This window comes from Salvia splendens, chromosome 13, assembly GCF_004379255.2.
Source record: "Salvia splendens isolate huo1 chromosome 13, SspV2, whole genome shotgun sequence".
Classification (NCBI taxonomy): domain Eukaryota; kingdom Viridiplantae; phylum Streptophyta; class Magnoliopsida; order Lamiales; family Lamiaceae; genus Salvia; species Salvia splendens.
Genome location: NC_056044.1, coordinates 10,876,465 through 10,901,003, shown reverse-complemented (window position 1 = coordinate 10,901,003; position 24,539 = coordinate 10,876,465). Strand labels below are relative to the sequence as shown.

The window sequence follows — 24,539 nt, the reverse complement described above, 5'->3', positions numbered from 1 at the left end:
GAGTAAATTATATTTGATGTGACATTTATACTAAAATGAGTTTGAGTTTAGTGTAAATGGTTGGGGATGCTCTCCCTCCGTCCCACAAAGTTTATCCCAGTTTGACTCGGTACGGGTTTTAAGAAATTTTTTGACTTTGTATTAATTGGAGCGTATCACATTGAGGAGATTGGGGAGTGTATTTAATGTTTATTTTTGTGTAGATTCCAAGTGAGACCAATTTTGTGGGATAGACCAAAATGAGAAATTTTGTGAGATTGAGGAAGTACTTAATTAATCAATAATTAACGCAATTATATTATGGTTTTTTTCTACTTTGGGGAAGAGTCAAGAAAAAATTCACAAGATTGAGAAACTTTTTTGTTTACAACATAAAACGCACACACACAGCATGTGCATTTTCAATGCACCGTGACATTAACCTCTTTTTCCTAGGTTCTATGCACTTTTTAAGTGATTTTGAGACTCAGTTTTAGTACAAAATTTTTGTGATTAAATCACCTATTCTTTGTTTCATTTGTTGAGATTACAAGAGGCAAGTCATAGGAAAACATTAGATGGATCTCCTTATAAATCAGTTCCTTAATCGCACAATTGGTTTGCTGCTTTTAACTTAATTAAATAATAATGCAATAATAGTAACAATAGACGACCTTTAGTCTAGGATCGATGTTTAACGAGGGTGGATAGATAGATGGTTTCGTCAAACTAGCAGCGATACACAATTGATGGGCCCAACCCAAGGACGATATGCAAACATGCTCGTGGTAGCAACTCAACATGTAATTTTCTAATTTAACTGTAATTTTATTTTATGTGATAAATTTTTAATTTATATTTACAGTAGTATTTTAATAATGAGTAAACTATGGTCACAAAAATTTCATATAGACATAACACACCACATATATATAGACACACACCAATGTTAAGATTCTGAGATGGCAAATGCCTAATCTATTTGATCATGCTTGAGCGATACCCTTATCACCTTGATAAGACTAATTATGTGTAGACTTGGAGCCCCATGCTATGGCTTCGGAAACTGCTCTGTCGCGTTCTTTAGAAGTGATTTCATCAGTCAAGTGGGGAGAAACAGAGCAGGAGTATCCCGCATCCCCTTGCAAAGGAAGGCAACTGAGCGCTGTCACTACATCACTGATCAAAGGCCGGACTGTTGCATCTTCTTGAAGACACATGGCTGATATTGCAACTGCTTGCTTGAAGCTTTTCTTGGGGAACTCACCTCTAAGTAGTGGATCCGCCAGTTCCGAGAATCTACCCGGCTCCATGAAAATGGGTTCAGCCTTATGATCACAAAAACATGGAATATATAACACAATATTGCTTTTAGAGGAATTAATATATATACTACTCTATCCATCCAGTCACTAAAAAGTAGTATGAACTATTTCCTTATTAGTTTGTCCAACTTTCTAATTTTAGAATAGTTAAATAACACATTATTTTATTTACAACTTATACAATCGCACTACACTACTAATGATATGGAGCTCACCCTCCACTAACACTACTTACATTACCCTCTATCTCTCTCTCTCTTTCTTTATCAATTATACATTAAAAACCGTGTCGAACCAAATGTTCATACTTTTCAGAGATGGATGGAGTAGAATTTAGAGGTGGGGCCTTACCCATGTCACAAGATTTTGTTGCTCGGGACCCCTTCTGCTATCAATGGCTCTTTTTCCTGTGATTAATTCCAAAAGAACAACGCCGAAGCTATATACATCTGATTTGACGGTAAGCTGACCTGTGCGTTGATACTCGGGAGCGCAATATCCATATGTTCCCATAACCCTTGTAGATATATGAGTCTTATCTCCAATAGGTCCAAGCTTGGCGAGCCCAAAATCAGACAACTTGGTGTTGTAGTCTTTGTCCAGCAATATGTTGGATGATTTCAGGTCGCGGTAGATCACAGGAGGGTGTGCCTTATCGTGCAAATACTCCAGACCTTTGGCAGCATGTAATGCGATCTTCATCCTTGTGAACCAAGGTAGTGGTGACCGATTAGGGGGTAGGTCTGCAACAAATTAAACCTAAATTCAATATGCATTTACAAGACAAGACAAGACAAGAAAGTATAAAAGTCATGTACGTATATATACATACCAAGAAGATGGTCTTCAAGAGATCCCAACTGCATATATTCGTACACAAGAAGTCTCTGCTCGCCATCCGCACAGTAGCCAATTAGGTTCACCAGATTCTGGTGGTGTAAAAAGCTCAACATTAGAACCTCAACAAGAAACTCTCGGTTCCCTTGCAGACCGTTGCGATCAAGTTGCTTAACTGCTACCAACTGAACTAAAAGGCGTGTCAGTTGTAAATAACTCAATTTGTCAAAGAAAATATATGTATGTACAATATAGTTATATTGTACTAGTAAATAACCTGATCAGTTTTGTCAAGACGACCTTTGTAAACACGACCAAATCCACCTTCACCAAGCAAATATTCTTGCCTAAAATTTTTTGTGGCTGCGGCCAACTCCCTAAAAGTGAAAGTTTGAGCTGCAATATTGTTGCTATCTCCTGCAATATTGTTCTTCTCTCCTCCTTCTCTGCTTGTAATTGTCTTGTTAATTGTAGCTTCTGCTGCTGTCTTTCTTGGGTTTTCTATAAATATGTATACATACATAATTCGAAACAAAGATAACAAATAAAATGAAAATGATATTGTGGGTGTTAATTACCATTGGATGGCTGTTGGGAGCTAGAATTACGGTGTGACTGTGGAGATGGGTTTTGATGGGGAATGGATGGAGGGAATGCTCCTTTTTTCTTTTCTGTGTACCTCTTTGCTGCTCTCCTTCGAGTCGAGAAGCAAGAAAAACATGTCATTATTATAGCCTTTAGATTAAAAGGCACGCAACATTCCCTGATCAAAATTCATTCAAATAAATTAGAGTTGTTAATTAATTTTTCTCACAACAAATATGCAAATAGACATATCAATACAAAACAATTCCTCGAATCATTATCTCTGTAAAAAATAAAATGTTCTGGAAAGGAAACCCTAACATTGTATAAATGATATATGCAAAATTAATAAGGAAAATATGGGCAGCATGTAAGATTTTGAGAAATAAAAACCTGATCATTTCCAAATGCCATGTTTTGGAGGAGTGATGAAAAAAAAGGAAGAAATGCTTTTGTTTTTTCTGCGCATTTTCCGAGGAAAATGGAGATACACGGGAAGGAAGAATGGTTACAATGGCAAATAAATTAAAAAGATGGCATCTGCTCTATTTTTAGACATTTCAAGTTCATAGTATTATTTACGAGAAATATTTTATAAAATAAATCCCTCTGAATAACCATTTCGCTTGGCTAAAAGTTAATTCTAATTTTAAAATTAAAACATATTAATTAACTTCACATTTTTTATTTAGATTAACTATTTTATAAAAATTTAAAAAAATATAGAGATCCAAAAATTATTATGAACAATAATTCTACAAAAAATAAACTAAGAACAATAAATTATGAACTTAATCAATAGTCGACGAAGGTTGGGATCTTAGAAGTTCATGATTGGTGAGTTTGTTGGGAGATAATATTGAGGAGATTTCTAAATTCGTCCATCAAAATAGTCAAAAATTAATAGTTAGTTAAGAAAATAAAATATAGACATTTTTGGAGTTTTGGACAAAAATTCCCGTCAACCTATTTCAGACTCGGTTTGAGCTACTGCTCAAACCAGTTGGGCTCACAAATAACTCAGCCCAAATGTGAATGGTCCACATATCCAACAACCGAGTCGAGTGACACTCGCTAGACCTCCTCGGTTTGTTCCCTTGTCCTTGACTTCGAGTACCATCTTCAAGTCTCGGAGCTACCCGAGTGTTACTTATTCTCCTTTGGCAATGTTTTAGACGAGGACAACTAAGGATTCTTGTACTCGGTGTGTCATATGTATTTTCGTCAATGTACCTATAACATACATAAACAATGAATATAAGGAGTATTAAAAATCACATCTTTACATCTATAAAAAGGGAGTTTTGGAGAATATAATAAAAGTATCATTATAAATATTATAATAAAATAAATAATTACAATAATAAAAGAGAAACTTAATAACAATAAAAGAGAAAAAGAGATACTTAATAACAATAAAAGAGACGCATCTCTTAGTCTTCTCTTCACCTACAAATAATGCTAACCAATGCTAATTTATTAGGAAAGAAACCCTTGAAGTGGCGCTTTCATGAATTTTAGACAATAAAAGTTAACATAATGTGACTTTATTGGATGATCGAGTAATTAAGTTAGGCATTGGTCCACCATTTTAGTTTATTCTGTAGTTACTTGGAAAATTATTTATTTGTTAAAAATATTTTATTAAGGACTTTTAAAATTTGGAGTTATATAAATGATTTGAGAGGTTAAAATATTATGAATCATTATTATTGATTTGATTTAGAATAAATGATATTGACTAAAAAAATGAACAATGCCAAAAGTTAAATTAATCTTCTATAAATACTAATTTCAATAATTAAAAATGTATTTATTGTATTTGTGCTTGGTATGTGTATGACGTTACAAGGAGAAAGCAATATGAGTGGGGAGGAACTAAGGAGAGAATAAGGCATTTGGCAACGACGAACTGAGATCTTTATTACTGTAGTTGATAAGAAAAGGAGTGATAAGTGGTCATTCCAACGGCTAATAGCATCTCCAAGGGCTACCGAAAATCCATTTTCTAGTGAGATAAAGCCTTCAACCGTAATTTTTTTAAGAGTTAACTATCATAATAGTCCCCGATCTTGTCGAAAAATGCATCAATGGTCCTCAAAAAATTTTTATAGCATTTTTGATATGACAAAAATAAAGTAACCCTAGGCACCAAAAATTGTGAATTTTTAGTGTTTGAGGGAATTTTGGACCTTAAATACTAGTATGCTATTTTTGTATTTTTAGTTACTTAAAATAGTTTATTGTCATTATTTGTATAAAAAAATACAACCTTAAAATGATTTAATTATACTTTATTTATTTTTAAAATTAAATATTATCCATTATATAACTTAGTCAATACGAAGAAAAAATTTAAATCTAATAGTAACTTTTTCATAATAAAAATATTAAAGTGAATTATAGAAAAATCTTTTTGCATGTGGAATTTATTTTTACTTAAAAAATTTAATTAAATTTTTAAAATTTTAGAAGGAAAAAATATTATAGTGAATGATAGTAATTTTTTGCTTAAAAAATGTTACTTCAATATTTAAATGTTATTATACTTGAGTGAAAAATAAATATTATAATTATGTTAATTAAAATATAGTATAGTGAAAAATAATTTTAAGTATAATAACTAGAATTTGACTGAATTATATCTAACGCAATTAAAGCGAACTCTTGCAAGTAACATTTTTAATAAAAATATTAAAGTAAACTAAAGTAATTTTTTTTATTATATAAAGCTCAATCTACATGTTATTTAAGTAATTATTTAAAAAATTAAGTGAACTATATTTCAAAAGAAAATGTTTTATGTTGTAAAAATATAAAATCAATTAATACCAGAAATGTAAACTTTTTCTGCCTGCAAAGGTGCTTTTATATCTGACCCAAAAAATTGCAAGACTGAAGAGGTATCAAAACTGTGATTTTCAAAGACCAAAAATGCCCTCCATGGCATTTAGGGGATTTTTCGAATGCAAAGGGGTATAAAAGACCGAAAGGTACCAACAATATGATTTTTAGGGACCAAAAAGGCTATAAATTTTTTTTAGGTTTTTTGGTATATTTTTCGACAAGATCAGAGACTATTAGGGTAGTTCACTCTTTTTTAAAAACTGCAATGCAGGTCTATAGTTGATTTTTGTTTGAGATTCTTAAATGTAGATGGAGGCAACTAATCGATGGAGAAATGGCATTAGCGCATGACGAGAGAAGTGCATTACACGATGACTGGAAAGAGAAGAGTACCCGATAATGATGGAGGCACATATTTAGACATTGAGGAGAAGAGAAGATGGAGACGGACGTTTTTACCTAAATAAATTCCAAATTGTACCTTGAATTGTTTATTAGAGCACCCACAACCGTGCTGTTGCCAACGAGCACGGTTGTGGGCCCGGCACCACTATTCCTACCTGCTCTTAGGCAAGAGCACAACACCCACAGCTGTGCTCTTTCGCAAGGACGAGCACAATTCATTTTAAATAAAAACATTCCCATAACATTAAAATTCATTAAAAAATTGAAATAATATTACAAATTACAAATAAAATAAAAAAGACATAATTAAAATCCTAAAAAATAAAAATTACATAATTAAAATCCTAAAAATTAAAAATTACATAATTAAAATACTAAAAATTAAAAATTACCTAATTTAATTCGTAAAATTAAAAAAACCCACTACGCGTTGCCGAATTTCGCCCACATGTGTTTGATTAGGTATTCTTGTAGCTCAACGTGGGTTCGGGTATCGCGCATTGTGTGCCTTGTTTGGATCCTCTCACCCACCGTCGTATGCACACCTTGACGTGGGGGAGAGCTCGCGCTTGAGCTTCAGGCTTCATCCTCGTCGTAGAAGCTAGCCGCCCTCGGTCCTTCGTTGGCTATAACCATGTTGTGTAAGATAATACACGTGTACATGATGTCGGCGATATTGTTCAAGTACCACAGCCGAGCCGGAGCCTTCACAATGTTGAATCGGGCTTGAAGGACCCCAAATGCACTTTTGACGTCTTTCCGCGCGGACTCTTGACGCTGCGCAAAAAGAACCCGTCTCGGGTCTTGCGGGTTGCTGAGCGTCTTCACGAAAGTCGACCACCTTGGGTAGATACCATCGGCGAGATAGTAACCCATGTGGTATGTATTTCCGTTGACGGTGAAGTCGATCGCCGGTGCTACACCATTCAACACATCATTGAAGAGGGGTGAAGAATAGAGCACGTTCAAGTTGTTGTTGGATCCGGCAACGCCGAAATATGCATGCCAAATCCATAGGCGGTAGTCGGCGACCGCCTCAAGGATAAGTGTTGGGTCGCCGCCTTTGTGGCCACTTAAGTGTTGCCCCCTCCAAGCAGTCGGACAATTCTTCCACCTCCAATGCATGCAGTCAATGCTGCCAAGCATTCCGAGAAAGCCATGGACTGATTCGTGAAGATGAAGCAACCGTTGGCAATCATCGGTGGTGGGTGCCCGAAGGAATTCATCACCGAAAGCTGTACGAACGCCCTCGCAAAAAATTTTAAGACAAATGATTCCAGTAGACTCACCGATATGCAAATGCTCGTCGAAGAGGTCGGCCGTTTGCCCAGTAGCGAGTTGTCGGATGGCACACGTACACTTCTGCAACGGCGTGATACTTTGCCGGCCGGCTGCATCTAGACCTGTTTGGAAGAATTCAACACGGGCGTACAATGTGTTGATAATATGCATAAACATGCGCTTTGACATGCGAAAACGGCACCTGAAGTAATCCACCGGAAACCGCGGCTGGTCGGCAAAATAGTCGGCAACGAGCCTTTCGTGGGCTCCCTCCTGGTCACGATGGATGTAGCGGCGATTGATCTAGTTGGTTGAGGAGGAGGGGCGGGGGTTTTCGCTGCGACATATGCATCATAAGCGGCACGATGTTGTTCGTAGTATTCTTGTTCTTCGCGCTCCGCTTCCGCAATAAGATGGGTGAAATCCATTTGAGGTTTTGAGTGAGAGATGGAGGTGTAGATAAGTTGTATGAAAAATATGAATGAGAGATGAATGAGAGATGATTTGATGTGGAAAATGGATGATGAATGTGTATATTTATAGATGATTTTGGGGAAAAAAATAAAAAAATAGAAAAACGAACAAAAAAACGGCCATTTTTTGGGATTGGGAAAATATTTTTTTATTTTTAATCGATTTTTATAATTAAAAACCGAATTTTTGAAAAAAAATAAAAATATTCAAATGCAACGGCTATGTCGTTGCCCAATCAGCCGTCGACACGTCACCTGCTCGCTGGCACGGACGTGCTCGATGCATCGAGCAGCGCCGTGCCAGCGGCGGACGACGTCTTCCGTGCCGCCGTCCGTCCACCTTTGTGGGTGCTCTTAGTAATGAACTTTCTAATTAAGTGGCCCAATTATTTAGATGAAGGTTTAATGAGGCATACTATAATAAATACTTATTTGGACTAATGTGATAAATTTATTTGTTTCATTTAATAAATTATATTTTTAAATAAGATGAAATATGAAAGTAGATTTTATATTTTTTAAATATTTATTGTGTAGGTGATTATTTTATTTTTCTATGATCATGATTTCAATGTTTTAATATAAATTGTACATTATCTTAAATTGAGATTAAATTATTAGTAGTAGTTTATTTTATTATATCTTATTTATTTTAAGTTCAATTATTTTTATATCCCAAATACTTCTTCTATCCCACAAGAATATGCATTTTTGCTCAAGTTTTAATGCACAATCGGTAAACTAAGAGAAATATGTAGAAATAAAAAGTAATTAAAATATTGTTAGTGGAGAATGGATCACACCTCATTAAAGATAAAAGAATTTCTAAAATTAGAAAGTGCATACTTTTATGGAATAGCTTAAAAAAAAGAAAAGAATGAATACTCTTATGTGACGAAGAGAGTATACAAATTACAACCAGGAATATATAAGTGCATATATCAGGTGTTAGGGTGAGAATTGATTAGATCTCAAATAGATTATAGCTTTCTTGCTACTCAATTTGTTTGCTTGAGAGAGAGGTACGTAAAGTGAAATCTAACACATGCCCGTGCACACGATGTCTCGCATCATTTACTTGCATAGAAATGATGAAACCTATATATAAGTACTCTACATTGTGTATCTTATCATTCGTTTACACATATAGACGTACATAGTTAAGGTTTTTAAAGCTAATGAGATTTAACTTTAGATGTGGAAGTAATCTAACACTGCAAAACAGGAGTACTATCTAAGCGTATATAATTTCAGCCACCTTAACATGACATTGTATATTTATATAATTGGTTTTCACGTCATCTCTAAATATTTTGGAACAATGTAAATCATTGCTTTTATGTGTGTGACTTTGACTATAACGTGTAGGGTTTTGGTAATTTAATCATGTATTATGGACTACTCATTTTTGAGATGGCGGAGAAAATTATAGTAAACTCTCAACAAATGTTAAAAATAATTTGTGCCGCTAAGATTAAAATCCTATATGTCAAATTTTGATAACCAATTTGATTCGTGCATCGTAATTTAGTACTAACTATTTATGAAATTAACTAAGAAGTTCTAGTGCTTTCCTTTACAGTTTATTGATCTTATAACTCCGGAGTATGAAATTGATTGACTAATTAAAGTATTTACACTAATTAAATTAAGTTTCAGTGGTTCTCGCAGCGCGCACACGCACACGCACACGGGAGACAATCTCCTGATATTAAGTTGAATAATCAGCTCTTTATTAAAGTTTAAATCCACTAGGTTCAGTGGCAGAGCAGCGCACTAACTCCCATATCCAGAATAGCAGCAACACACAAGGCCCACCTTGTCTAGTGAATAATACTCTTATTTTTCCATTTTAATCCATCCGCAAATAAGTAATCCCTCCATCTTATTAGGGTAGTGATAAAATGCAAACTCATATATTATACAAACTTCAAACTTTTCAATACAATATCAATACAATGTCAACACAGTGTAAAATTTAAAGGTTTTGATGTCAATACAATTTCAACACAACATCAACTGTTGACATTACGTTGATATTTTATATTGTTCTAACGGTCCAGATCATAGTTTGGAGTTTGTATAGAAGTCGGACGTGATAACATTCCTATATATATCTAAATTCTCCACTCGTGTGTAGGTGTAGCCCAAATAAAATCACTAATATGGATAGCAATAAAAGTGGAGCGCCGGCGCATGACATACACAGCCTCCGAGCCGTGAAGGTACTCGGAAAAGGCGCCACCGGCACAGTATTCCTCGTCCACGACAACTCCGGCGACTCTCCCTTCGCCCTCAAGGTAGTCGAGAAATCCTCCGCCGACCGCCGCGCCCGCCACGAAATCTCCCTCCTCCGCCGCCTCTCCCCCCACCCCTTCCTCCCCCACCTCATCTGCTCCTCCGAGGACGACCAATTCATCTGGTGGGGCATCCCCTTCTGCCCCGGCGGCGACCTCAACGCCCTCCGCCACCGCCAAAACGACCACGTCTTCTCCCCCGCCGCCATCCGCTTCTACCTCGCCGAAATCCTCCTCGCCCTCCACCACCTCCACCACCAGGGCATCGCCTACCGCGACCTCAAGCCCGAAAACATCCTCATCCAGCTGTCCGGCCACGTCACCCTAACCGACTTCGACCTGTCACGTGACCTCCCCCCGCGAAGCACGTGCCATATGAAACCGAAAAGCGCGCGCGTTTCTCCAGCCGACGAGCGCTCGAACTCGTTCGTCGGCACGGAGGAGTATGTCGCCCCGGAGGTCATCCGAGGCGACGGCCACGACTTCTCCGTCGACTGGTGGGCGATGGGAGTGCTCGCCTACGAGATGATGTACGGGACGACGCCGTTTAAGGGGAGGAACCGCAGGGAGACGTTTCGGAAAATATTGATATCCCGGCCGGAGCGCGTCGGCGTCGGGAAGGCCGACGCGCTGACGGACTTGATCGGGAAGTTGCTGGAGAAGGACCCGGCGCGGCGGCTCGGGTACTGGAGGGGCGCGGCGGAGATAATGGAGCACCGTTTCTTTCGGGGGTTGAGGTGGGAGCTGCTGACGGAAGTCGTGCGGCCGCCGTTTCTGCCGTCGGAGGAGGTGGTGGGGGAAGGTGAGATTGATATTACGGAGCACTTTCGGAGGGTGAAGGTGCCGCCGTCGCCGTTACGGTCGTCGTCGGATGATGACGTGTCGATAACGGATTTCTGACACGCACGTGTAGAGGTATGTGTGTGATCATTGCTTCTTTTGATTTGATTTGATTTGATTAGGGGATTGTATATAAAAAATAAGGAATTAATAAGAATAGTTATTCCCGTGAAGATGGGTGCTAATCAAGTATAGAGATGTCGCTAATTACGGATGCACAACGAATATAATGGGATATAATTTATGCTGATTAAAGATGCCTTGGCGCACGCGCGTGGGTATATTTCATTCGCTAATACCAAATGTATTGAAGGAAACAAAAATTCGTTGTTGACAATCATTTGAAAATATGAAGGATAAGTTTTTTGTAAATCAATGTTCTGTGTTTACTCAATTCTCAAGTGCAAAACAGTAATGTAAAAATTGTGTCAACTTGGAATGAACGCTAAGTTTCTTGGAGCCGTGCAGTTGTTGTTAAATCAATGTTATCTCTTAGGTTTATTACCAATACGTAAAGAAGAAAAGCAAGGTATTCTTGTCTCCCTTTAATTCGTTCAATTTTACCAATGATGGATATTCTGGACAACTATTGGGTTGGCCTACCTGTTGGCATGTAAGTACGTTATTAGGAGTAACTCATAACTCCTTCCACTTCCGCCGCGATGGTATTAACTGAATTAATTAAATAAATAATAAAGTAGGAAATAAAAATTATAGAAAGATGAAGAGAAAAATAAAGTAAAAGAGAGTAAAGTAAATGTGTTGACTTTTACTAAAAAGTAAATGATTCCACTACTATACAACATATCGAAATGAAAATTTGGCGCCACTACTATGAAACGGATGGAGTATCTAATTAAATCCACATAGTAACTTTTTTCTATTCATTTAGATTGTAAAATAGAATAGCTATTAAATTATGAAATTTTATTTTTTTTCTCAATTATTTATAAAAATAAATATAATTTTTTTTATCATCCAAATTAAATTAACGTCTTACTATCTTTGCACAAGGGAGAAAAGAAATTAAATTAACGTCTTACTATCTTTGCACAAGGGAGAAAAGAAAGGAAGAGAAGAGATAACAATTAAAAATAACAATGAATATCTTTTTCTTTTGGATTATCAGAACATTGTTTTATGCTCTCGTTTTTTTGTTCATGTAGATATTTTCAGTTGATACATTAGCTCTGATTTTTGTTCAAATTAAGAAAATGGGTTAATTGTGAATAGTTCCACTTTTTTAAAAGTGTGAGATCGACTTGAATTATTTTCTAAGAGTTATTAACACAATGTCATTTTTGCTTCTTGACACATTGTTAACATAGAAATTTTGGTGACACATTAACGTCGATTTGGCCCAAATTTAAAAATACGAGATGATGGCGAATTTTTCAAACTCTGTGATTTGTAATACCATTTTTGAATCTGTAAATACACAAACTTTCAATATTTTTTTTTTATTTTTTTCTTGAATTTTATTTTTTGAATACATTACATAAACTTTTGAATTTTCTTATTTCTCTTCTAAAGAATAATTAAAACTGATATGGCAAAACTAAAACCTACTGACAATTAAAATAATGTCATTTAATTTAATTAATTAAAAAATTAAAAATAAATTCCGCATATTATTCATCCTTTTTTCCACCTCGCCTATCTCTCACTCCTATTTTTTTCTCTTCATTCATCTCTTTCATTTTCACTTGTCACAGCTCTATCTCCTTTAAGATTTAATTTAGAATAATAAGTAAACAACTCTACTTTTTGGTTTGTACATAACGAATTAGAGATATTATAAATTTTCCGATACTAAAAGTAAGACATAATATGTTACTCCTATATTAGAAAGCAGTTAGTATTGGTATCCTTATTTTGTAATTTGTGCAATTAGTTTGTTACCCTATGTTATAAAACATGGATTGATTCAAAAGTGAATTATTATGTTGTATTGGCTAATATAGATAATATTGGATTGGTGATCATTGAAAGTTTCATAGATTCAAGATATTTAAAATAATCAAGATGTAAGAAGGCTGAATTTTCAATTGCAAGGCAAATCTGCAACTGAAGATTCATATTTAAAAAAGGACAACTACTGAAAATTCACATGAAAGAAAGACAATGGTGTTTCTTTCCAGGGATAACTTCTACCTCCTTTGGCAATATATGATTGTATACAGCTCCGTAGCGGTCCATGTTACTTCTGCTAGCTCATCCAACGAAGGACCGATCTCATCGCCAATCTTCATCAGCAATATCCGGCATTCTGGAAAGCGAAACGCACACTTGAGTCGAAACAGATAGTTTTGTTTTTTTGTCTCTCGACTCTTTTCATATGTTTTCTTTTGTGCTTTTATGGTTTACGCCTCGCGGGGGCTTCTGGAAAGCATATTAAAACTTTGCTCATTGCGAAAAGGTCGATATTAGCAAGAAAACAACTGACCTGGAATTGTACTGAAGTTTAGCAGAGAAAGTGCAGCGAGAGCCCTTTGCTCGACTAGCACCCCATACTCGAGGTACTGCTTGAGTGGAGATATTAGAGCAGAGAAGGCGGAAACCTGATGTCTCGTGTCGTGCAATGAGGCGAGTGAGAAGCTCAACCAAGCCACTGTTGTCAGACACACCCTCACCAAGTCTGGCTTCCCTAACCTCAGGCACTTGGAAACAGCATCCAAGAATGACTTCTTCCCATCCCCGACCAGTGAAGCTGACAAACTCATTAGCCATCTCTCCCTCGCAGCCTCTTCTTCCTCATATTCGGACGCAAAAGCCTTCAAATACTTTGGCTTTGTTAGTGTGCCATAACAAACTATGCTGAAAAATTCAGACTAAACATTAGATTGTACATTTAAAAATGGCATACCGTTGTAACTGTTGTACAATCCTCAGCATCATCCGAATCTGGACCATTGGGAAAACCGGCTAGTTTAAGAATCCAATCCTCCGTCATAAGTTTCCCAGACGAGGAGAAGAAGCCTCCGAGGATAAGGAGAGCTCTGCAACACTTGTTTTGGACTTTTTCATTGTCGGTTAAGCTGCTTATCAGGGACGCGGTGAGGGCATCAACCGCCTTCTGTTTATATGTGTTGCTGGCACATCTTCCTGACTGCAAGTCCGAGGCAAGGCCGTGTACTTACTATATTTCTACAAGAACATAGTTTGAATACCTATCACTTACAACACCTACCAGAAGATCAATATGCAGAATCAGAACAGCGACTAACGGTGTCTCTTCCAGAGGGCAAGTCTGAAGATACATGTTTAAATGGCCTATTGCATTTCGTAACTCCTCATCACCGAGGCGTTCCAAAAAGCGTTTCACTCTGGTCCTTCTGATATTCAATGATCAAAGATAGTGAAGATGCATTTAGTAACTACGGTTGCCAAAGAAGCGAACGAGTACCTGTTAAAACAAACTAGTTCAGCCAGAAGTAACACTGCTTTTTTTCTAGATACTAGTTGTTCACTGTGAAGCATTTCTAGCAAGTTCGACTGATTTATGTCTCGAGCAATCCTATTCCTACAGTCCGCATCAGCTTCAACGCAACAGCACAGCAGTTCTACGATAAATGTCTTCTCCTCACAGATGGAAGACTGAAAACTTATTAAGAGCAACCGCAGGCCACCCAACGATAAAACTCGTCTAGCATGTACTATCCTCTGCTCCTCGCTAAAAACCGGGAGAAGTTGCCCTAAGATGGAAATAATCATGTTAGTATCATATACTTCTATACCTCCACCATCACCTGATGTTACTTGTGAGAGTAGAGCCAAGATATGTTCGATATAATCCGTCTTCCATTTATCGATAATACGCTTCAGAATGAGATTCGTTGGTGGCACAGCCTGATATTGCAAAGTTTTTCTGGTAACTGGACACATGAAGCACCCTTGAGTACTAAACCAGTCTGCTATAGTTTCTTGCTCGAAAGTTTCACCAGTCTCGAGAGTCACTGGATTTCTAAAAAGAAGACCTGTCAAGGGGCATACGAAATCCTTAGGGATGCTATATCGAACATGTTTTCCGTTCCAGGATTCATAGTTTTCCTGCAATTCTGCATTACTATCATTAGTAAATAAAAGTTTCAGGGGAAATAATGCAAATTGGAATCAATAACAAAGTTTTTTATCAGCAACCTTGTATTGGAAGCTCCGGTTCTTTTATCTGCATGATCACTCGTTCATTTTCCTGCATGCGGAACGATATATAAAATCAAGATATCGAACTGATAATAGGTGTTTGTTTTGATCACTTACGGGGGGAGATTCCCGAACAGGGTCGACTTCTTTATCTGCTCGTACACTTGAGGCACGAGTGCACAAGATTAGTTGTTTGTCTTGTGGAGCTGGACCATTTGAGCTTCTATCAAACTTTTCTTCTTCGTCGAAATCTGATTCAACTCCCGGCTTATCTGCATGCTTACACACTTCAACATACAGTTCTTTACTGACCATTGGCTGAGGCGAGACGTGACTAGCAGGACTACTTGTATGGCCTAGCAAGCCTCCCCTTAACATCGAGTGAATAGAGAAAGAAGGAATTCCAATGACAGGGACTGAAGGTTCTTTCTCCCCATTTATCATCCAATCTTTATAGTACATTGCAAATCGACACGTTCCTGAATCCATACTTTCGTTATAAGCTTTGTCAAGCAGCTTCAGATTCATAATACTTGGGGAGTCTACCACCGAGTGAGTTTCCTTATCGTACCACACCTTCAAATGTAAGAGATGAGGAAGAAATAGATGCTCCCACAAATCAGGCAGCAGCATTGTTCGTGCCTGGAATGGCGAGTCGCAGAATACTTGAAGAAGATGTTTTGCTGCAACCTTGTCCTTCTTCTGCAGCACATATATTACACTGAGATAAAGATGTGCACAAGCCGAGAACCTTAGATTCGGAACTCCATCCTTCAGATCACTCGAGTTTAATCCTGTGATCACACTAAGCTGCAGTGAAGCCCTTTTCAATTCCTTTAAGTTTGCACTCTCCTCCTCTGCAGTTCTTTCAATGGTCTCGATAGCCTCTTTGAGATTTCCTACGACTTTGCTTTCAGTGCTCAGGCTTTCATCGGATCCAATCAAATTTAGGGAAGCAAAGGTATTATGATGAAGGGATGTCCTGAAATCCTCATCATCAAGAAACCGCTTCGCGTGCCCACTGATGATAGAAATGATTGCTTTAACAGCAGCTTCATCAAGAGCGGGGGCAGCTTGAGCCTCGTCAATCATGTTTTGTCTAATGCTTCTACTTTCATCAAACTTGCTTCCAGTTTCAACAACTTTGTTTGATCTTCCTTCAGCATGAGGATAAGTATGTTTAAAGGAGTTGTTCCTATCTTTCTGATTTTCCATCACTATATCATCCAAAGGAGCTGAATGATTCCCTTCATGTTTGACGCGGCCATGAACTTTAGTCGAGTGCATATCTTTATGAAGCCTCTCCATTCCCTCATCACTTTGAATCACCTCAGTTATCTCCGGACCACGCAGATGCTCATATGAAGCAATAGCTTTATCAGGTTCATTGTCCCTTGGCTTCCTCATTGAGAAGCTGCCACTTGTTGAAAATTCAGCGTTGGAATCGGTACGAGGTATATCAGATCTCGTCCTCTCAGTTCTTCTCACAGCCAGCAGAGGACGCTCGGAAGCAAAGGAAGCTCTGCCCTTCATTTTGTCCTTTCTCCTCTTAAATCCTTCCTCAGCCAGAAGCTCCTCCAGTGACATTGCCATTTTTTTACTTCTATCTTTTGACCTCACACTACTTGCCTGTTTCAACAAAGAAAGGGGCTGTTTGCTTTTCATGATTGACAACATACATAATTATTGAGTATTTTTTATCCAATTCTATCATTAATCAAACTCAATTAATAATAGAAATTATCAAGGGCCTTGGGATATCTATCCTAAAGTTTCAAAAATTGGTGATCCGACACAATCACAGAATTTGAAACTCACATGCTATTATTTTAGAACACATGATCAAAAATGAACAAATACTATGTGAAATTGCAGAAACTTTCTATGTAGCATATTTAGTCACAAAATTTTGAGACACATACAATTACACAGAATACAAACTGCTAGTACCTTGAATTAGTTTGTTGTTCATGAAGATACAAGCAAGTCAACCGGCTCTGTTTTGAGACAACCAAGACTAGTAGAAGAAGTGATGATCAAGGTAGAAATTTGGAAATAGTAACATTGAAAACCAGTTGAGAACAAGACAAGAGTGGCTAAAACAAAGGTGGAACATATAAGAGCCATTGAATAATACTCTATTTAATTCTAGTATTGAACAAAGTGGAGGAAATATAATAATTAAAAAAAGAAAGAAACTATGACAGATGAAGAATGGTCGCCTCTACTAGCATGAATGTGAGCTTATGCAACAAGTTGAAGGCTTTGTAGTGACAAATGTGAGAAGCTAAGAAGGTTTCAAACAATATAACATTGTACACTCAAAGGATTCTTCCAAGAGAATAAAATATTGTTTATTCTTTGCTATCTGCAGGCCATAATACTCTGCCGCCCTCTTCCTCCGTTCAAATATGATGAACCTATTAAATTCAAATCCAATTACAAACTTTTGCATATTATAGATTATATTTAAATTCTCTCATTTTTATGAAATTTAATTAGTTATAAAAGATTGTAATAAAATAAAAATTATAACAAACTGATTTCAAACGAATAAATTATGACTACTTATAATTTTTTATCTTTTCTTCTCTCTTGCGTTATGCATTTTTTTTCTTTTCTTTTCTTTCTTTTTTTATTTTTATTTTTATTTTGAACTAGTTACTTTTTTTATTTTTCACTTTCTCTTTCTTTTTTAATACACATGGGGAGAAAATCTTGTTGAGCATATACTATAGATAACATACGGAGAATTTTGTTAAGTTAGATTGTAGATGAGTTGGCAATGATGTTAACATTTTTCATATTTAAAATCTTTATGACCAATGACAATAGAGATTTTGTTGTATGTGTATAATTAGTGAATTGTTTGTCCGTTTTGTATCATGTCGAAATCTTGTGGGATTTGAGCTTTATATTTATTTTTGGGTGATTTATCTGTAGTTATGTTACTTGTTTCTAGCCCGTCTAAATCTACTTAGTGATCTTAATGATAGAAGATGAAGTTGGACAACTTTTATAGCCACTTTTATATATATAGCCACTTTTATATATTCTCATAAAATTTCTTAGCAAGACAATTTGAGTTTTTAAGACTTTTCTTTGGAAGCTAAATACTGAGAATATGATATCTATCCTACACTTTTGGGTAAAATGGAAAAATATTGCTGAAATGAGTCGGAGAAATAAGGCTGTGAAAAGAAAGAAAAAGAAAGAAAACTGGTTGATTGAGAAACTAGAATGCAAAATGAATATAAAGTGTAGAAAAAGGATTAATTAGAAGTGTATATAGAAGAAAAAAAAAAGTATACATAAAAGGTTGGTTAATGAAAGTACGGGTTTTACAATTTTTGCTATATTTGAGATTTTAGTTACTATTATCCTTTATTTCCTCATCTTACCAAATAACCAACATTACAAAAAAAAAAACAAAAAAAAAAACACAAAGATATTTTCTATTCTTTAATTATGATTGCATAAAGTAGAGAAGACACTATAGGTTCTGTGATTCTTTTCTACAATGCGATTATGCTTGAATGGTAGTATGTGTACGTATTATGATTAATCTTCTCCATTTGCACATGTCACTTTAACTTAGTTTATGGGTGAAAACGTAGAGAAGATATTTGAGAATTCTTTGGGGTTTAACATAGAATTCTTAGACGGGTCGATGCATGTTTGATTTTAGAAGTCTGGATTAGAACTTACTACCATTTGTCTATAGGAGTAGTAATAAGATGAGTACGAATTTAATCCTAGTGTTGAACAAGATTAAATTCAACTTTATGTAAACATATTCATCCGTTGACATCAAATCTTGAAATCTAGTGATCCAGATTTTAGTTTGTACGGGTTAGATTTAGTTCTCAATTGATTACATCCCAGGGAACATAAGGCCTAAATTGTTTGTGATGGTCCAGTTTTTCCATAAACGAATATACAAGCACTTAGTGATAACGATGTATTATTTCATGTACACCTAAAATATGTGCAGTAATCAGGTGTCTTGTAGCTAGCAGAATTCCGGTGTCTTGAAGGAAGACCGAATGCACGACACTTTATTTTGCGCAGCTCATTTTTGAACGCGAATGTGCACAAAAACTATGTCTCCGTAGCCACGACTAATTCTCATCTTTTCATCACCATATCTGCAAGGCTCAACATAACATCAATTTTACCAACACAAATTCAATAGCCAAGAGTTACAGATTCGAGTCCACCCATCTTTAAAATTATTCGTTCATTAAATACAAAGAAATAAATAAATAACCAGAATGAGGTTTCTTACAGAAGTTGAAGCGTGTACTTGGTTTCCAGTTCTGCCGGTATCCCATACGGACCAGCCACTATTGCTGCATCGTCCATCACAACATCGTACGTATTGGAGCCCGATTTCCTTTGACCAGCCACCAGTTAAGCATCAACTGAAGTCAGCTTCGGATTTATACTAAGCTAAACAATAAGATAGTCCAAAAGAAGCTTACACATATTTTCCTGTCATTGAAAATCTGAGACCGAACAGAATATCAACCAGAAATTTCATCTGACCATTTGGCTTGACGATCTACATATGCATTGTATCACTCAGGAAATAGTTCAAACGGCACACAATTCCCATGAAGAATGAAAGCATGAACATTTTGAGATCATAGAAGGCACCTGCTTGCCCATCAAACCTTTCGAGGCATTCTCTATCCAACTCTCTGTTACTTCCTGCAATAAACATTGGTAAAAATTTGTTAGCTAAAATATAAAACGGATGAAAACTAATGAACAGACGACGAAAGCTAAGTTGTGGATAATATTTTGCGCTTAAACACACAAACTTTCTACTTTTGCACATGAGTTCATAATTTTTCCTCCAAATACACGAACTAAAAGTGTTAAAATCTTTTACACGGTTGTCAATTTTCAGCGAGTTAATGCCACCGTGACTGGCTAAAATGACAAATTAATATCATCATTTAGTGCAGGGTTGTTTAACCATCCCAACATTAATTTGGGAGGCAATTGACAACCATGTGAAAAATAAGAAGAATTGAAAATTTGTGTTTTTAGGTGCAAGTAACCCTACATGTTACATGAGTATCTTCAAGGATAAGAATGTTTAATTCAAAGTTACTAAAATGAAAACATGGCATATGCAAACTACCTGTGAACTCCATATCATTAGCCACTCCCCTTCAAGAAGTTCAAATTCACCTTTAGTGGTAGTTTGATTTGCAGCGACAAACTGATCAATAGCCTGCATTCGGAAAGTTTGGCATAAATAATTATAGATCGAATGGGAAAAAGGAGTAACCATACCTCTCTGACTTGTCGTCCCTTTGAAATGGCTAATAGCAATTTCTGTCTATGTTCGGTTTCTTTCTGCAGTACGAATGTTGTTCCCTGCACTACAGCATTGGAACTGATAGTCCTTAATCCCGAGCAGAGGACAGGTTCTGAAAAAAACGATAGATGACAGATAAAGATGGAGAATTCATGGCTAGTTTTACCTTATTCCCGCGGGATATACGAATATTTCCTGATTGGGACAAATAAGTGGTATCCAACCAGCCCTTTGCTTCGTCTCCAAGAAGTCTAAAAGGTACGGGATAAGGGAGTTTGAAGGGAAGAAATTTCAAGGAAAAGGCAGCTCTGTCAAACCGAAAGAGCACCCGTTTCCCATCTTTCGCTGAAGCTACTGCCTGACGATATAGAGTCATTGTCAAGTTGTAACTATGTAATGTACTAACCATGTATACTAAACGATGTAGTTGGATTAGCTAGCCACAGCTCTGAATTAAACATATGATTGAATTAGATATACCTCTACTTTCAACTCGCCAACTGAATCAGAAAAATTGACAATGTTAGAGATACGTGGATCATCGGTTCGAAGATATATCTCCTGAAACACAGTGAAGGAATCAACCCCCACAAATGTTCTCTGCAAATCACGATTGGTAGGATTTAGTTGCCAGATAAAAAAGACAAATCTATATCAAGCCGGTAATAAAATGCAAACTCTATACATTGTACAAACTCCAAACTCTAGTGTCAACACATTGTAACACATTGTAAAATTTCAAGATTTTGATGTCAACAAAGCTTCAACCGTTGACATTTTTAATTGTTCATCTGTTGACATTTTTTTAATGTCGTTTGGAGTTTGTACAATATTTAGAGTATGCATTTGATTACATACCGCTGTATCAAAAACTAAATGTGACCTGAATGGGAGAAGCTGTTGATGGTCTTGTTGTGAACATTAATTGCCAACGCCCTTCAATTAAGCTTGAGGCTGTCTGTTAAATTCACTAATTACACGAAATCTAAGTAATCAAGAAACATAGTGTTGCGAAATGCGACTCACTGGATCAGGAACGCCCTTTTGATCTTCCAATTTCTGCACTGCCGTTTCAACTTCCTGCATCGTTATAAGTTTAAGATGAAATTAACGACAGTTGAATTTTAATTGGATGTTTGAAGAAGATTGTATACTACTTTAAGTTGGGAGGAGGAGACGGAGCGGCCGCGGCCTTGGATGCCGATCAAGGCATTAATAAGTGCATTTTCTTCATCGGTAAATGCTTTAGACTCCACTTGTTGCTGGGAACGAACAATAAGCCCACTTTTCCGGCAGAAGGGAAGCCGTTCCGCTGTGGGTCGCCTGAAGAAAGGGTGTCGCTGCTGGAATCGGAGGCATGGAATTGCAGCTTCCACACTTGCCATATGACCTGTTACGATTTCTCAAATGAGAGGCACAGAATTTTGTTTGATGATGGATGGGGATTGGAACATGTGGTGTTGAGCTTTGTGGCCTCAAACCCGAGACCGCGAGGTGTGTAGTCGCGTTTATTGAGCGCGTTTTAGCTCCAACGGATACTTGAAATTGGTTGAGCTGGCTGACTCGATCGACGGTTGGGATTTATGGAATAATAAGGATGGCATCTGGACCATAGATATCGAGGTTCCAGCTGATTTTCTGTTATTCAAAATAACGGCTGAAGAAAGGGGAAAGAGATAGAGAGTTCACGCGAAATTGATTAGCTAAAACTGTTCCTAGAGAGTTCTCAATAGCTGCGAAGAATAAGCTCGAGTTTGCTGATTTCATGTTCTAATTCCTCCTATGTTCCTTTTGGTTTTCTTTTGTGTAATCTGTAAATTCACCGAATCGTAAATAAGATTGTGTGCTCGTTCTTCCGTGGATGTAGACTTACGTCGAACCACGAAAATCGTTTGTTTTCGTTGTCGTTGTGTTCTTGATCGTCACTCCAAAACTTACAATTGGCGCCGTCTATGGGAATCGAAGGATAACAATGGCGTGATGCGAGACCGAGAAGTTCAATGAAAGAAATGATTTTGGATTATGAAAAGTCAAAGGTGCAGGCTCTCCTCAAGCATCAAGGATAGGGCGACGCTCTCTATCCAACCTAGTTCAATGAGAAGCCAACGCAAAGCATTTGGAAATCTTGAAGAAGGCGCAGAGTATAATCTTTCTGAATCTTGACGATAAGGTGTTAAGGGAGGCTGTTTTGAAGTAGAGAAGTTCAATGGGAAGAATGATTACGGGCTTTAAAAGATGACGATGCGAGCTCTTTTGATTCAGCAAGGATTGGCGAGTGTGTTGCAGCCAAAGATCCGGAGGGGAAGGGGAAAGAACCGCTCGATGAGAAAGCACAACTACGACGAGAAGAGATGTCTATGAAAGCGCATAGTGAGGTGATCCTCTGCCTTGGGGATAAGGCGTTGCGGGAAGTGCAAGATGAAACCACTGCGGCTGGAATCCTCAAGAGGTTGGATTAGCCGTATCTAGGTAAATCTTTGACTAACCGACTTTATTTGAAAAGAATGCTTTATTCCTATTCTTTTGTTGAAGAAAAGTCGAGTGTGGAACAATATGATGATTTTACAAAACTAGTCGATGATTTAGAGGCGATAGATGTTAAGCTCAATGATGAGGACAAGACGATTCTTGTGTTAAATGCCTTGCCGAAGTCGTATGATCAGATGAGGGATGCTATTTTTTTATGGGAGAGATAAGCTCATAACCCTAAACAGAAGTGCACTTGACCTTGAGGCAAAAGAGTTGCAGAAGGGAATGGGCAGGCACCTAGATTCGAGGGGCCAAGATTCACAAATTTCAGAATGTTTTAATATCAAGAAGTTCAAGGCCAAGAAAGAAGGTAAAAAGGAAGCTCCCAAGTCAAATTCCAAGGACCAAAAGGAGACAAGATCCTGCCATTGGTGCAAGAAACCTGAGCATTTGAAACGAGATTGCTTTGCCTGGAAGAAGAAGCAAGCTGAGGAAGCTGCAGGTAGTAAGCGAACTTCTGATTGCGTGCAAGAAGTTGAGAACGCTCATGCTCTGATCATTGTGGAGGAAGTGGAAGAAAGTTCTTGGATTCTTGACTTAGGATGCAGTTTTCACATAAGTTCAAATGTACATTGGTTTGATTCGATTTCCGAGCCAGCGGGTTCAGTTGTTCTAGGAAATCATGTGTGAAAAATTGAGGGAATTGGGAGTATAAGGCTGAGACTTGCTGATAAGTCGATCAAGTTTCTAACCGAAGTCAGATATAAGAAGTGAAGAGAAATTTGATCTCACTTGATGCTTTGGAAAGGAAGGGATATTCATTATGTTCCTCAGATGGTGTCATGGTGGTAGGAATAGGTGGAGAAATGATATTACCGGCCGAGAGAAAGGGCAGTTTGTATAATTTGAATGCTACTGTGATCAAGTATGGCGAGCTGAAGGTTGAGTTCGTAAAATTGTAGCATGAGAGGCTTGGCTATCCTGCTGAAAGCATTGATCAACTGATAAGGAAGAAGGTGATCACCAGTGATGGTCAGAAGAATGATCAGGCTTGTGAGGAGTGCATTTTGGCCAAAGCTAAGAAACTATCATATCCTAAAGGCTTCATCTGCTCCTTCAGACTATGCCCATAGTCTAATTCAGTAGGTGGAGGGAGATATTATATGAGTATAATAGATGATTACTCAAAAAAATTGGCTCTATATCTTGAAAGAAAAGAGTGAGACTTTTGGAAAATTTAGAGATTAGTGTAAACTAATGGAAACTGAGAAGAAGGGTTGTTTGAAATTCCTAAGAATAGACAATGGATTGGAGTTTCTGTCTAAAGAGTTTAAGATGTTTTGTCTAGGGAAGGGGATTAAGAGGCATAAGACTGTGCCCCTGAACCCTCAACAGAATGGAGTTGCAGAGAGGACAAATAGAACAATCCTAGAAAGAGTATGGTCCATGCTACTTACCTCTGGGATGGAGAAGAGGTTTTGGGCAAAAGCTGCTGTAAAATTGATGAATATGTGCCCTTCTTCCAGCATAGGAGGTGATACTCCAAATGTTAGATGGTATGGAGATTTTTGAAATTACTTTCACCTCAGAACCTTTGGCTGTAAGGCATATGCACACCTAAGGCATATGCACACCTTCGGGTGTGAAGGCTTATAGGCTATGGTGTCTGAAGCCTGAGAATCATAAGATCATCATTAGTAGAGGTGGTGTTCTCTAAGTCAAAGAT

The 24,539-nt window shown here is 37.3% G+C and overlaps 4 protein-coding genes across 5 annotated transcripts; 1 reads left to right on the top strand and 3 right to left on the bottom strand.

The window, feature by feature from the left end:
• Nucleotides 1-872: 872 nt before the first annotated feature.
• Nucleotides 873-3,194, bottom strand: LOC121762841 (probable serine/threonine-protein kinase PBL25). The gene is made up of 6 exons (XM_042158847.1): nt 3,120-3,194; nt 2,720-2,904; nt 2,419-2,642; nt 2,137-2,326; nt 1,656-2,047; nt 873-1,307 (listed from the first exon to the last, which is right to left on the bottom strand). The coding sequence occupies exons 1-6, from the start codon at nt 3,125-3,127 to the stop codon at nt 1,002-1,004; spliced, it is 1,305 nt and encodes a 434-aa protein (XP_042014781.1). The 5' UTR covers nt 3,128-3,194; the 3' UTR covers nt 873-1,001.
• Nucleotides 3,195-9,859: 6,665 nt separating this feature from the next.
• Nucleotides 9,860-11,328, top strand: LOC121761265 (serine/threonine-protein kinase UCN). The gene has a single exon (XM_042156907.1). It carries the CDS (start codon nt 9,898-9,900, stop codon nt 10,927-10,929), a length of 1,032 nt encoding a protein of 343 aa, XP_042012841.1. The 5' UTR covers nt 9,860-9,897; the 3' UTR covers nt 10,930-11,328.
• Nucleotides 11,329-11,478: 150 nt separating this feature from the next.
• Nucleotides 11,479-17,103, bottom strand: LOC121761264 (putative E3 ubiquitin-protein ligase LIN). 2 transcript variants are annotated; one of them, XM_042156905.1, is made up of 8 exons: nt 16,963-17,103; nt 15,130-16,641; nt 15,010-15,061; nt 14,276-14,927; nt 14,060-14,204; nt 13,736-13,978; nt 13,316-13,643; nt 11,479-13,138 (listed from the first exon to the last, which is right to left on the bottom strand). In XM_042156905.1, exons 2-8 carry the CDS (start codon nt 16,603-16,605, stop codon nt 13,020-13,022), a joined length of 3,015 nt encoding a protein of 1,004 aa, XP_042012839.1. In that variant the 5' UTR covers nt 16,606-16,641; nt 16,963-17,103; the 3' UTR covers nt 11,479-13,019. The 2 variants fall into 2 exon arrangements, with proteins under 2 accessions (XP_042012839.1, XP_042012840.1); XM_042156906.1 differs by having other exon boundaries at nt 15,130-16,662; nt 16,963-17,081.
• Nucleotides 17,104-18,849: 1,746 nt separating this feature from the next.
• Nucleotides 18,850-21,859, bottom strand: LOC121759952 (probable plastid-lipid-associated protein 12, chloroplastic). The gene is made up of 11 exons (XM_042155537.1): nt 21,502-21,859; nt 21,371-21,424; nt 21,228-21,302; nt 20,825-20,944; nt 20,511-20,702; nt 20,320-20,403; nt 20,165-20,257; nt 19,672-19,725; nt 19,497-19,576; nt 19,301-19,408; nt 18,850-19,160 (listed from the first exon to the last, which is right to left on the bottom strand). The coding sequence occupies exons 1-11, from the start codon at nt 21,727-21,729 to the stop codon at nt 19,085-19,087; spliced, it is 1,164 nt and encodes a 387-aa protein (XP_042011471.1). The 5' UTR covers nt 21,730-21,859; the 3' UTR covers nt 18,850-19,084.
• Nucleotides 21,860-24,539: the final 2,680 nt, after the last annotated feature.

What these genes read in the sequence shown, in the direction of transcription:
- LOC121762841 (XM_042158847.1), bottom strand. An exon ending in GTCTTGACAAAACTGATCAG is followed by an intron (nt 2,327 to 2,418) that starts GTTATTTACTAG and finishes CTTTTAGTTCAG; the next exon opens with TTGGTAGCAGTTAAGCAACT. An exon ending in TCTTGAAGACCATCTTCTTG is followed by an intron (nt 2,048 to 2,136) that starts GTATGTATATAT and finishes AATTTGTTGCAG; the next exon opens with ACCTACCCCCTAATCGGTCA.
- LOC121761265 (XM_042156907.1), top strand. Translation starts at nt 9,898, where the DNA reads ATGGATAGCAATAAAAGTGGAGCGCCGGCGCATGACATACACAGCCTC.
- LOC121761264 (XM_042156905.1), bottom strand. Translation starts at nt 16,605, where the DNA reads ATGGCAATGTCACTGGAGGAGCTTCTGGCTGAGGAAGGATTTAAGAGG. An exon ending in CTGTTCGGGAATCTCCCCCC is followed by an intron (nt 15,062 to 15,129) that starts GTAAGTGATCAA and finishes TTCCGCATGCAG; the next exon opens with GAAAATGAACGAGTGATCAT. An exon ending in AAACTTCAGTACAATTCCAG is followed by an intron (nt 13,139 to 13,315) that starts GTCAGTTGTTTT and finishes TTCGCTTTCCAG; the next exon opens with AATGCCGGATATTGCTGATG.
- LOC121759952 (XM_042155537.1), bottom strand. Translation starts at nt 21,729, where the DNA reads ATGGCAAGTGTGGAAGCTGCAATTCCATGCCTCCGATTCCAGCAGCGA. An exon ending in TTGGCGAGTTGAAAGTAGAG is followed by an intron (nt 20,703 to 20,824) that starts GTATATCTAATT and finishes CTATATCGTCAG; the next exon opens with GCAGTAGCTTCAGCGAAAGA. An exon ending in AAGGTTTGATGGGCAAGCAG is followed by an intron (nt 19,577 to 19,671) that starts GTGCCTTCTATG and finishes ATGCATATGTAG; the next exon opens with ATCGTCAAGCCAAATGGTCA.